Source organism: Phacochoerus africanus, chromosome 8, assembly GCF_016906955.1.
Source record: "Phacochoerus africanus isolate WHEZ1 chromosome 8, ROS_Pafr_v1, whole genome shotgun sequence".
Taxonomy (NCBI): domain Eukaryota; kingdom Metazoa; phylum Chordata; class Mammalia; order Artiodactyla; family Suidae; genus Phacochoerus; species Phacochoerus africanus.
This window is the reverse complement of record NC_062551.1, coordinates 70995472-71008210: the sequence shown is the minus strand read 5'-3', so window position 1 is coordinate 71008210 and position 12739 is coordinate 70995472. Positions and strand designations below refer to the sequence as shown.

Below are 12739 nucleotides of genomic sequence, written 5' to 3'. Positions count from 1 at the left end.
GATCGAACCCATGCCACAGCAGCAACCCAGGCTGGTGCACAAGGAAAGTCCTTGTCCAAGAGATTTATTTTCTGAATCTGAAAACAATAAGGCCTCAAAGATAACACAGGAGATTATCTTTGGCATCTTGGGATAAGCAAAGATTTCTTAAACAAGATTCAAAAAACACCTAACCATAAAGGGAAGCATTGTTAAATGCAGTAAGAGGAGTTATTTCTTTTCATTGAAAGACAGCACAAAGAGAGTGAAAAGGCAAAAAGTTACCTTCAGTACATACCTCTGTGTCCTCTGTATTCTGAGTAAAACAGAACTCCTGTCAAATAAACACAACGAGGTAGCCGATTAAAAGAGGGGCAAGAGATGTGAACAGGTAGTTACTTCCAAAGGGTTCTATCCAGAAGACCAATCAACACATGAAAAACTTCTCAAGAGCAGTAGTCATTCTGGAAACCCAAATTTAAACTGTAAGGTGCACTTTACACACCAGCAAAAACAGCTGACATGGAAAACACTGAAATTCTAAATGTTGTCAAAGACGTGTAAGGGATTTTATACCCTTCCAGTGGAAATGTAAATTGGCAAAACCACTTTGGAGAGCAGTTTGTCAGTATCTTCTGCAGCTGAGCATGCTCTGTAACCCAGCAATTCTGCTGATGGGTTTGTTCCCAACAGGAATGTTTATAGTGACCCTAGTTATCAGAGCCCCGAACTGAAAACAGCCTAACCCCCACCCACAGAAAGACAGATGTATTGACATACTCCTCTGCGGTTAAAAAGCCAAAACTACCACGGCCTGCAGCAGCGTGGGTGTGTTTAATAAACAGAGCATTGAGTGTGTACAGAGTTCAGACCCTGACAAAACTAACGGGTTGTGTCAGAGGTCAGGTAGTTGTTCCCTCTCGGAGCGAGGAGGGAAGCAATGACTGGGAAAAGGCTTGGGGGCGTCCGGCAGCTGGCAGTGTGTCGTGTTCTGCTTCTTGGTCTGAGTGGTAGTTAAAACGGTACTTTGTGATCATTTATCAAGCTGTACACTTAGGTGCATACTTTCGTGTGTGTGTGTGTGTGTGTGTGTGTGTGTGTGTGTGTGTAAAAACTTCAACCAGGAAGTTTATTTCAAAATAGGTAATGCCCATAAAATCCTTTGAATGGTGTCTGGCTTAGAGTCCATGTCCAGCAAATGTTAAGTAGTCAGATTTAGGTATGCAGTTATCATTTCATCAGAAAAACCTCCCTGCCCACCCAAATCCAAAATAAGTGCTCTGTGCTGGGTTTCTCTTGTGGCTCAGTGGGTTAAAGAACGCAGCTAATACCCATGAGAATGTTCACTCCATCCCTGGCCTTGCTCGGTAGGTTGAGGATTCGGCGTTGCCGCAATCTGCAGTGTAGGTCGCAGACATGGCTGGGATCCCGTGTTGCTGTGGTTTCGGTGTAGGCCAGCAGCTGCAGCTCTGATTTGACCCCTGGCCTGGGAACCTCCGTATGTCACAGGTGCGACCCTGAAAAGAAGAAGAAAAAAAGAAGCCCTGTGCTGGTCTCCTCCCTCTGCTCTGTGTTCTTTGTGGTGTTTGCCTCCACAGCACTTATTTCCATTTGTTTTTGTGTATCTACTTCACTGACCTGTGAGCTCCCCAAAAGCAAAGACTTTGCCCGTGCCAGGTACCCTAGTAGCTCTACCATCTAGGGCTCAGCACAGAGTTTAAGAAGGAAGAGAGGAGTTCCCATTATGGCTCAGTGGTTAATGAACGAACCCGACTAGCATCCATGAGGATGTGGGTTCAATCCCTGGCCTTGCTCAGTGGGTTAAGGATCCGGCGTTGCCCTGAACTGGGGTGTAGGTCCCAGACGTGGCTCAGATCCCGCATTGCTGTGGTTGTGGTGTAGGCCGGCAACTACAGTTCCGATTCGACCCAGGAACCTCCATATGCCTCAGGTGCGGCCCTAAAAAGCCAAAAGCCAAAAAAAAAAAAAGAGAGACAGAAGAGCTACTTCGCTGGAACTTGTCGAATGAAAGCGTGAATCCCCAGCAGGAGGTCTCTTCCCCTAAATATAAATAAGCACTGCCTTGGGGACTTGGAGTCTCTCTCCGTGGTCTTTGCCAGAATTGTATCGTCGAGTCCTCTGTCGCAGGGCATTGCCTCCTCCACTGCTCGCACATTTTCTTCCGTAGGTCTTAGTTATAGAGTCAGAGGAAGGGAGAACTGGAAGAGTTGGGTCCTTTGGTTCAGCCTTTTTTTCAATCAATAACTTGAGGTAGCACATCCTTGTTGTGTAATCACTTGGAATCCCTGGAAACCTCTGATTTGCGCCTCCTCCCTCTTTCTTTCCATATGAAGAAGATGGTCGAGAGGGCCGTAGAGCGTCTGGGGTTGGGTCCTGTTTCTTCTCTAGGCCTGTGTGGATGGCACATCCTGTTACTTAAACCCTCACCGGCTGGGCCGGTGCATTAACCCTCATCATGGCCTGAGGGGCCACGCACAGCAGCTCACATTGAAGACAAAACAGGGAAAGTATCATGTCAGTCTCTGAACAGCTGTGCTCCCCATAATTAATCCAGGAACCCAGGAAATCTTGTCTGTCTCCAAAGGGGGAGATATCGCACCCACTACATTGCAATTGCAGCCAGAGACAAGACCCTTCCCGGTGCGGGACAAGACGGGACTGCAAAAGCCTCCCCTACCTGGGCCTTGGCCACCCTGACGTAGGCAGCACGCATGGGAAGTGGCCTGTAACTCTTTGAGAATGTGGAAGAAATTGAGCCAGTTTGAACCTCAGCAACCACTTAGCGGTGAGGGTGACTAGGCTTTACAGCCTCCAGCCAAGGGGCTAGATGGATGAACAGACCCACTCTGTCTTAAGTGTAGACATGTGTTCCCAAGGTGACACTGTTGTGTTGCTTGGAAGTGTGAGTCCAGCTTTTACAGTTGTTTCTTGGCTTCCAGAAAAGGTATGCAGTTTTGTTCTTTTCCCGCACCTCTGCTGGGAGAAAACCACTGTCCAGAGCGTGAGGTTTCGCTCAAAGCTCCTCATTTCTCGGTAAAAACACATTCCAAACCTCTGGACTCATGCTCCCTTCAAAAGAGCCAGTGTGCCTCCAGGAACCCATACCCCTTGTAGCAAAGCTCTGAGCAAGCAAAGAGGGCAGGTGGAGAGACGCACGGCTCAGATTGTATCTTTCTTTAGCCCCATCTTTTCCCTTAAGGCTGTTTTACATCCGCCATACCCACAGGAGAGTGTGCATTTATTTCTGGGTGCTCTGAAGATTTCTTACAGATTCCCTTTACAAGAGCTTGCCTCTAGAGAGCATCTCACAAACCCAAGGAAAGCTGATTTTTGAGTGCAAAAAGCTGGCCATCAGCAAGGAGCTCTGCAGAGGGAGGAGTCCTGAGGTTTCTCCCAAAGCTGACCAAGAGGACAGAGGGTCTTTCGTTGCAGCCCAAGACCCTGCTCAAGGACGCAGCTGGCTGTAGTTACCCTTTGCTCTTCCACTGTCTCTAGCTCATCCTCGGGAATGGCTGGAGATTTAATGGGACCACTCGTGGTGCCTTCACAGAGCTGCTTCTGAATTCTATGTACCACTGTCGGGAGCAACCTGCTGGCAATTAAACTGTGTCGTGCTCCCCTGAAACCTTGAATTGTAAGCTGTAGCATGATTTCAGAGATGTCAAAGTGTGTATTTTAGAACTGATGAAATGCAGCAGCTGCTCCATGGCCGCTTCCGACGGTGAATGTATCAGTGGTGATGCTTTTGGTCTCTCTGGATCCTTTGGGACCTCTCATTAGCTCTGAATCTTGGAGATGCAGTGATAGTGTGTCAGCTTCCCCTTCTCTCAGCTTTTCCCTTTTCCTGATCCCAGGAAGGGCATCAGTATTTCTGCAATATGGCCTAACTCCTCGGTGGACTAGAAGGCCAGCTCACATCTGCTCTCACAGTTATAGGTTTGGAGAGTCCAGAGCTGCCAGGTCACTAGATGCCAGCTCATTTCGCTTTTGTGTCCCAACTTTATCCACATAAGAGACTGAGTCAGAACTCTTGGACATGCAGAAGCCAGGAATGCAGGACTTAACCCAAAATATCAGCTCTGCTTTGAGTCAAGGTAATTGACAATGAGCTTTGGATTCCGTCTGACAGCCCTCCCTACCCGCTTGGTTCCCTTTCCTGGTGCCTGCTTCTTCCTAATCGCCTCTCTCGGAGCGCTTCGTCCTGCTCTGGATCTGGAGAAGCAGAAAGGAGAACAACCTCCAGGCAGCTCCAGGAAGGGAGCAGTGCTCGTGGTTGCAGAATGAAAGATAATGGCCAATGTGTCAAGAAGTGTTGACAAGAAAGATAAAGTTGGAAGTAATTAACTGGCTGGCGTGCTGGGAGTGATGCGCCTGCCAGTGGCTCCCTAAATCAGCCAGAGCCTTGGAAATGTGACAGCCATTCATCATTTTTACAACACGCCTCTGACAGGCCCCTGGGTCGGAAGCCCGGCCCGCACAAATTGTATGCTTTGACACTCTGGGGCTGCGTGGCCTCTCAGTGCCTTACACTGGTCATGCTGGGGCGCCGGGGCCCCTCATCCAGCCAGGAGGTGCCTGGAGGTGACATGTGAAATGGGATGGCCTGCCTGGCTTATTGCTAAGATCCCCAGAGCTGCCGTGCAGACCTATGTCCTGTACCGAGCGCAGAGTGGGGGTTCCTGCCACACTCCCGGCACCCCATGGCTTAACTGCTGCTGCTCCCACGCGGCCGCAAGGGTTTGCCCTCGAGACCAGTTACATGCTTGGGATCCAGCGGTAGGGTGACAGGCTTATGTAGCCGTTAAAAGTAATTACGAAGGGTTCCTTTGTGGCGCAGCAGAGTAAGGATCTGGCATTGTCCTTTCAGCGGCTCAGGTCATTGCTGTGGCATGGGTTTGATCTCTGGCCCTGGAACTTCTGTATGCTATGGGCATGGCCAAATAAATAATAAAAAATAAATAAATCGCCCGACTCGAAAAGAGCCTATCACATCCTTGAGTTCCCTAGTCCTTTCTGCTGTGCTCAGAGTCCCAGGGTAACTGTCTAATGAAGACGTCAGGGCCCTGCCAACCCCAGATCTTCCTGGCTCTGTATGGGAGTAAAGCTGTTTTGTGTTTAATCACACTGGACACAGAGCTAAGTCTCAGTGCTGGAGGGAGTGGTGGGGATGGTCTGAAGCAGTTACAGCTCTGCAGGAGAGGTAAGAAAGATTGATGTGGCGGTAAGGACCCGAAGCAGCATCCAGCTTGGCCTCATCTTGGCTGGACAGGAGCTCCTCAGCCAAACCTGCCAAGGTGCCCCGTCAGCTGTGTTGCATGTGTCACCAGGCCAGCACTAAGGGAATTCAGAGAATTTTTACTTAACAGGAAACCAAATAAAACACAGACTGTGGTCTGCACTAGAAATAGACAGGAGCAAGAAGGCCCAGAGCCATCTGGGAAGCTAGTGCATGACGTTCCCATAAATTCCTGATGGGAGCACCAGGAAAGCCTAAGCGGCCCTCCAGATGTGCCTGCAGATGCTCCTCGTGTGACTGACATTCCGACAGCGTGGGCCTGTGTTGAGTGACCCGGCATCCCGTGACTCTCAGCAGCTGAAGGTCACCAAGATGCCATGGATAAGAGATGGGCTTGGTAACCAAATGAGCCCTACAAGAAGGAATTACCAAACCAAATGACTTTGAACTTGACATCGGTCCAGAAGCCCATGGAGCGGTGACTTAAGAAATAACAGAACAGGAGTTCCCATCATGGCGCAGTAGTTAACGAATCCGACTAGGAACCATGAGGTTGCGGGTTCGGTCCCTGCCCTTGCTCAGTGGGTTAACGATCCGGCGTTGTCGTGAGCTGTGGTGTAGGTCGCAGACGCGGCTCGGATCCCGCGTTGCTGTGGCTCTGGCGTAGGCCGGAGGCTACAACTCCGATTCGACCCCTAGCCTGGGAATCTCCATATGCCGCGGGAGCGGCCCAAGAAATAGCAACAACAACAATAACAGACAAAAAGACAAAAAGACAAAAAAAAAAAAGAAATAACAGAACAGTTTTTCTTCAGGTGGTAGGGATGGCATTAGGATGCCAAACCCAAGCCCCTCCTGTTGGTTTGCTGATGGGTTATCGTTAAGACCTGGAGCAATTAATGCCCGCCCCCTTCTTCAGCCTCCTCCGCTGCGACACTGGTCACCGCTTGCCTGTGAAAACCACTGAAGAAGAGCTCAAAGGGAGAGTCGTGGGGAGAGAGCAGGCCCTGCGCCGGCACTGGCTTCGCAGCCATCGCTCTTTTTTTTTTTGCTTTTTTTAGGGCCGAGCCCGAGGCATATGGAGGTTCCCAGGCTATGGGGTCCAATCAGAGCTACCGCTTCCAGCCTAGCCACAGCCACAGCAACACCAGATCCAAGCAGCATCTGTGACCGACACCACAGCCCACGGCAATGCCGGATCCTGAACCCACTGAGCAAGGCCAGGGATCAAACCTGCAAACTCATGGTTCCTCGTCGGATTCATTTCTGCTGCGCCACGACGGGAACTCCTCAGCCGTCACCCTTGACAAGGAGCTGTCGAGGCAGTGGGAAGCTCCTTCACATCTGAGTCCCTCGCTCGGCTTCCCGGCTTTCCCTACGTCTGGAAAGAGATTTTCAAGTAGTGGAGGAAAGATGCCTGGTGTAATCTATTCAGTATAGAGAGCATTGAAGTGATTTCTTATTTTTTAATTCTACTCAACTGTAGAAAGGGTTTCCCTCAATTCAAAAGAATTTTCCCAGTTTCAAGCTCTTCAACTCAGCTCCCTTTAATAAAAATTAAATCTTGGGAGTTCCCTTGTGGCTCAGCAGGAAAAGAATCGGGCATTGTCATTGCTGTGGCTCTGGTTACAGCTATGGCTCAGGTTCGATCCCTGGCCTAGGGAACTTCCACATGCCATAGATGTAGCCAAAAAAGTGAAATCTTAGAGTGGGAGAGGGGAGACGGGGAGTAAATGAATGAATGTGTCTGAATAATTGTCTTTTCCCCGCTTGATATCCTAATTCATTGTGTTTTCCTGTCTTACTCGTCATTTTATTTCTAACACCAGGTTTATTTGTGGGCTCTGCTCTTTATTCTGTGGGTAGGCAGCTTCTGTTTGCTCTGTGGATTCACAGCTGTACAAGATCTCAGCTGGATGCTCTTGCTGGAAGATGACATGGAGGACAAATCTACCCCCGTGACAAGGTCAGGACGTAGTGGGACAGGTGCCACTAGCTCAGAAGGTTCTCACGCTGCTGCCGTCATTTCCTTCTGGCCTGAGTGAGCTTCTAGAGGAGATGGGCTCTCTGGTCGACCTGTCATGTCTGCTCACTGTTGTCATGGGCACGTTGCTACCCGAGCCTCCATTTCTCTCACTTGTTTGTTAGCCGGACCGGCAGTGGTGAGGTCTGGTTTGTGTCGTTAGGCGCTGCTCTGCTGTTGGGCTGGAACTTTGAGCAGTTTGCCCCTTATAAGCCCCCAGCATGAATAGGAAAAGATTCTGGGGCACACAAGGGAGCGTTCATGGAACAGGCTGTAGAAAACTCCCAGCTGCCCCATTAAAAGAGAGCTCCTCGTTAAGGGGCTTTTGAGCAAAGGTGATTTCTGGGAATGAACCACATAGACAGTCTCTCCCTTCAGTCTCATAAAACCACTCTGAGTTTAAAGGGGGGATATTTAAAGGGCAGTCTTGTGTCACCCAAGTAGGAGACTGGGGACTTAGCAGTGAGAACTTGGGGCTTCCCTGGCAGCTTATTAGTCCCCCACTTTGCAATTGGGGCTCTGTCTGTAAGTCTGGTGGCCTTGGAAAAGCCACCATGGCCACATGCTGCCTGTTGTGCTGGAAGGGCGTGGAGGCATCACAGTAGCTTCTCGAAAGAAATAAAAGATAAGGTATGGGACCTTAGGGGTCAGAGTGGGGTGTTAGCCACGGTGCATGGGTGAGGAGGGTAAACTGGAAGTGCAGTAGGACTCCCTTGTCCAGTCCAACACTTGTGTACAGTTGGCTAATTGCGACATCCCGTCCTGTGCTTTCATCACATACTGTACAAGTGTTTGCTGGGTGCCCCCTGATGCTGACCGGAGACGGCCAGCACCCTTCCCTCCCACCACAGAGCCTCCCACAGTTATGACTTCATTATACCTCCCACGATGGAGCACCGGCCATGGAGGAGGGAGAGAAAGTCATGCTGCTGAACGGGATGGCAGGCCCTCTTGCGCCCCAAGAGCACGTGCAGAACCTCCGTCCCTGCAGCTGGATTCTCGTAGGCATGCAGCGGGGACACTCCGTGGAAGAAGAGAAGAGAGGAATTCATTTGGGGAGAAAGTTCTGTAGGAAAGTAAAATGCACCAGGGAGGAGGCAAGAATAAACAGGGTGAAAAGAGCTGGTTCACTTGAAATGTCTCCTCTCCAAACAGTTGAAAGTAAGTGTGCATAATCTCCTCTCTTTCATCCTCAGACCAGAACTGAGTTTATCAAAGGGACCCGTGCTCAGCCTGCTCCCACTCATTTGTCACGGGTGTGTTATAGTCCACTTAGGCAAGGTTGCAGCTCCTCAGCGACTGTCCTCGCTCTTGGACAGGAGCTGGTCATGCATCTCAAGGTCCACCCGTTTTTCTTGGCCATTGGTTGAGCCCTGGTCAGTGGTTCCTCAGGGAGCCCAGCTCCTCTTTCCTTCCCATGGCTCTGGCTGCAGCCTCCCCTGCCTTTGCACGCATGTGTTCAAGCGGGAAGACCTGTGCACAAGACTTCTTTGGGCTTCCTCTTAAAGGAGCTGGGGCCAGGTGATAAGTTTCCCTTTTAAATTTGCAAAGATAAGTTGGCCTGTCCTCAGAGGAGGCATATCAAAGCCATAGCAACATTAAAGCAATGGTTTTGTGTTTCCCTACCCCCAGGGTGAGGCAGGTCTTGGTAATGTTTATAATTTGTTCTTGAAAATAGAATTTGTTCCAGAACATGAGGTTGGAAGGCAGTTATTAGAACTCCTTGTTTTCGTTTTTGTTTTGACCGCACCCACGGCAGACAGAAATTCCCAGGCCAGGGATCAAACCCTCACCATGGCAGTGACCCAAGCCACAGCAGTGACAACACCAGGTCCTTAACCACTAGGCCACCAGGGAACTCCAGAACTCCTGGATTTTTATGACTGATTCTTAGAGTTAACTTCATTTCTTTTTAAGAGTTAACTTCTTTGGGTTCTGGCCAAGAACACTTTCCATATCTTCCTCATCAGGACAGTTTACCTTATTACCAGGGCCATCCCAATAGTCCGTATTAGGACGGAAAATAATAAATTGACTATGTAATTTTATATACTTACATATGATAAGTTGCATATTTGATTGTAATATATCATAAACTGTGAAATATATACTAGCTTTTTGTTTTCCTGTTTTCCTATGCTTCCAGAATTCATCTGGGCTCAAGGAACTAGATCATCACAGATCTGTCCCTGGTAATAGTAATTATTGATAGTTTCCCCAGCTCTGTGTGAGTGATCAGCAAAGTTTAGGGCCTGGCATGTGAGGCCACGAAGAAGGAGAACCTGCCTCAGAGTGAACATGCAGCGGAGTCCATCCCTTTGGACTTGGCTTCCATTCTCAGCTTAGAAAAACTCTTTAGGGCTTCCCAAAGGAAACCACGATGTCACAGCCTCACTTTGCACTTGAAAACATTTCTGAATCCTGCAGCAGGAAAACTTATGGGGAACATTCTGGCTCATTACTTTGCTTAGGACCCACAGAAAGCTCCAAAGGGTCTGCCCGACAGACCCCACACGAGGTTGCCCGTCTACGCTCATTAGTTAAAAGAGAGGGACGTCTGCACAGTTACTTTTGCTCTGTGCAGAGCCCGGAGCCTAGAACAGCCCTTTCCAAGATGAGTTGGGAACTTGCATGGATGACTTCCTAGTGCTGGCTCAAGTCTCACCCTTAGACATATGTTTTTTCTGCACACAAACATGTAACTGAGCTTCTAGAAATTTTTTTTTTTTTGCTTTTTAGGGCTGCACCCGCAGTATATGGAAGTTCCCAGGCTACAGGTCAAATCGGAGCTACAGCTGCCAGCCTATGCCACAGCTATAGCAACACAGGATCCGAGCCACATCTGTGACCTACACTGCAGCTCATGGCAACTTGGAATCCTTAACCCATTGAGCGAGGCCAGGGATCAAACCTGCACCCTCATGGTTCCTAGTCTGATTCATTTCTACTGCGCCACGACGGGAACTCCTAGAAACTTTTATTGGGATAAAAACAGATGAAGGAAGAAGCATTTTTAAGGATCTGCTTAGTGACTTCGTCTCCATGATTTCATTTAATTTCCTAAAGAACCCTGTGAAGGAGGTAGTATCAGCCCCATTTCACGGATGAGAAATTTAAAATTCAAAAAAGGTGACTTGTTTATGGTCACACAGCTTATAAGCAGCTTGTAGGTAAGACCTTCAGAAATGGAAATCCAAGTCTTCTGACTCCGTTCCACCCACTCCCCACTGCGCCGTAACAAAAACGAGACCCAAGTTTGCTTTTAGGTCGTATGGAGACCGTCCCCGTTCGCTGTGGGCCTTGAGGAGGGTCCCTGCCCTCGCAGGCCTTGTCTCCCCAGGCGTAAAACAGGACCGCTGCTACTTGCCCTTCCTCTCTTAGGAGGGTCACGGTCAAAGGAGGGATAGGCTGGAAAGATTTCTTGAAATGTGCTTTGCAAACATGAGGCATTAGATTATTACTTTGACAAATGTTAACTTCTTTAGTTCATCAGATTTCTGGGCCGTTCCCTCTCCGTTTTATTGGAATAGGGGTGGAATTGGAATTTTTAAAAATATTTTATAACAGCCATCTCTTGCCATCTTACGTTGAATCCAGATCCTGGAATTTCCCAAAACCACTTAAAAATTAGTTCTAGTCAAGTAGACTGTTTGTACTCAGGGCACTAAACTGGTTCCTAGCTCGTTAAACCAGTCTAGACTCCCAAGTTGGTCTGTCACATTTTGCTCCCTACCTGTGGACAGAGAGAGAGTAGTTGTCCTGTAACTGTCTCAAGCCCGCTCCCTCCCCTTCCCCCTTCCATAACTCCAGCTTATAGTTAGTGCTGGGGTAGGTGCTGTTTATCCTCTTACAGAAGTTCCTCTTGGAACAAGGTTCTGAGCCTCGCAGCTCTCCGACTTTCAGGACCTCTGTGCAGCCTTTCTGATTAACCGACTCCAGGTGGCAGGTCCCCCACCCTTCCTGCCTGGTTTCCCCCGTCCAGTGACAGTCCTCTGGCCCCGTGTGGCCGTATGCTGCCCACAGAGGACGTCAGCAAAGTTGTGTGTTGCTGTGAAAAGCGTCCCTCCCCCAGAGAAGCCAAGCAAGTAACTTGGGATGTGCTCCCTTCTGCTGCACAGGGAGGGCGTGGTCCTTGAAGAGGGACTCGGCAGGCATCGGAATTTGAAAGAGATGGGCTCCATCAGGGGAGCAGTCAGGATGGTCACACGGCCGTGTCCCCAGGGTTTGGTGTCACCGACGTGGATGACCCTGTCTCAGGGCCGCTTCTGTGTCACCCACAGAGCCTAATGATTTTTGTTCATTTTGGTTATTCTTGTTGCCAAAGGCAGCTGATGGGAAGAAGTAAGAGGTAAAAAGTTCAGAGGTACCTCCTCTGGTTACATTGGTCGGGCTGGTTCTGGAGCCAGGGTTTCTGCCGACCCTGACGCACCGTGTCTGAGAGGAAGCTGGTCTGCTGGCTGGAGAAGAGGCCCCAGCGCAGACAAGGCTTCCTGGCCACCAAATGTTGCCCCCTCAAAATGAGGAGTATGAGATCAAGATGAAATCATTGTGGCCCGGCTTTCCAGGTGGTGAGAGGTAATGGATGCTCTTTCTCCATCTGTAAGGCGTGATCCTCTACACGCTGGCGAGCCGAGCCCCCTGCCCACGGGTGACCTCGCGCCTCCCACCCTCCGACACGTCCGGCGTAACCACCTCTTCCTTTTGTTTTCTCAGCATCAATAATAAGCTACAGCAGCCGGAGGCAGCTGCCGGGGTCTTGGAGTATGCCATGAAGCACTTTGGAGAGCTGGTGAGTACCTCGTTCCTTTTAGAAAAGCAAGAGGTAGTAGCCACCTGGCTGGGGGAGCACTCGCCCACGACCTTAAGAAAGTTACTTCTTGGAGTTCCCGTCGTGGCTCAGTAGTTAACAAATCTGACTAGCATCCATGAGGACACAGGTTCGATCCCTGACCTTGCTCAGTGGGTTAAGGGTCTGGCATTGCCGTGAGCTGTGGTGTAGGCTGGCAGCTGTAGCTCCGATTGGACCCCTAGCCTGGGAATTCCATATGCCGTGGGTGTGGCCCTAAAAAGCAAAAAAAAAGAAAAAGAAAATTACTTGCCTTTTCTGGTTTTCCTCCAATTGTTAATAGTCCAATGCCAGCTTCTGTGCATCTTGAGGTTGAAGGCAGCAGTGGCTGCGTGGAGTATAACCGAGCCAGACGGAGATGGTGGCCAGGCTCTATGCTAGTTTCATCAGCCTCTCGGCCTGCACGCATTCCCTCACTGTGCACTTTCTCCCTTTCATCTCACTCAGTGCTCACAGCAGCCCTACGAATAGGTCCTGCTGTTGCCCTGCTTTACAGACAAGGAGATGATGGTCCCACTGGGTGACAGCCTTACCTGAGCGGACACGGGGAAGAAATGGCTGGAGCGGGGCAGTCTGGTGTCAGAGCCCGTGTTTAACCCCGACCAGGTCATCTTTGCCTCGCCTGTGACAGCGT

At 49.7% G+C, this 12739-nt stretch overlaps 1 protein-coding gene across 1 annotated transcript in view; it reads left to right on the top strand.

Moving 5' to 3' along the window:
- Positions 1-12739, top strand: part of MTOR (mechanistic target of rapamycin kinase) — a 125666-nt gene that overhangs the window by 65400 nt on the left and 47527 nt on the right. The window contains exon 29 of the mRNA XM_047791785.1: positions 11973-12048. Within this exon, the coding sequence (XP_047647741.1) occupies positions 11973-12048 (76 nt within the window). The remainder of the gene's footprint in view (positions 1-11972; positions 12049-12739) is intronic.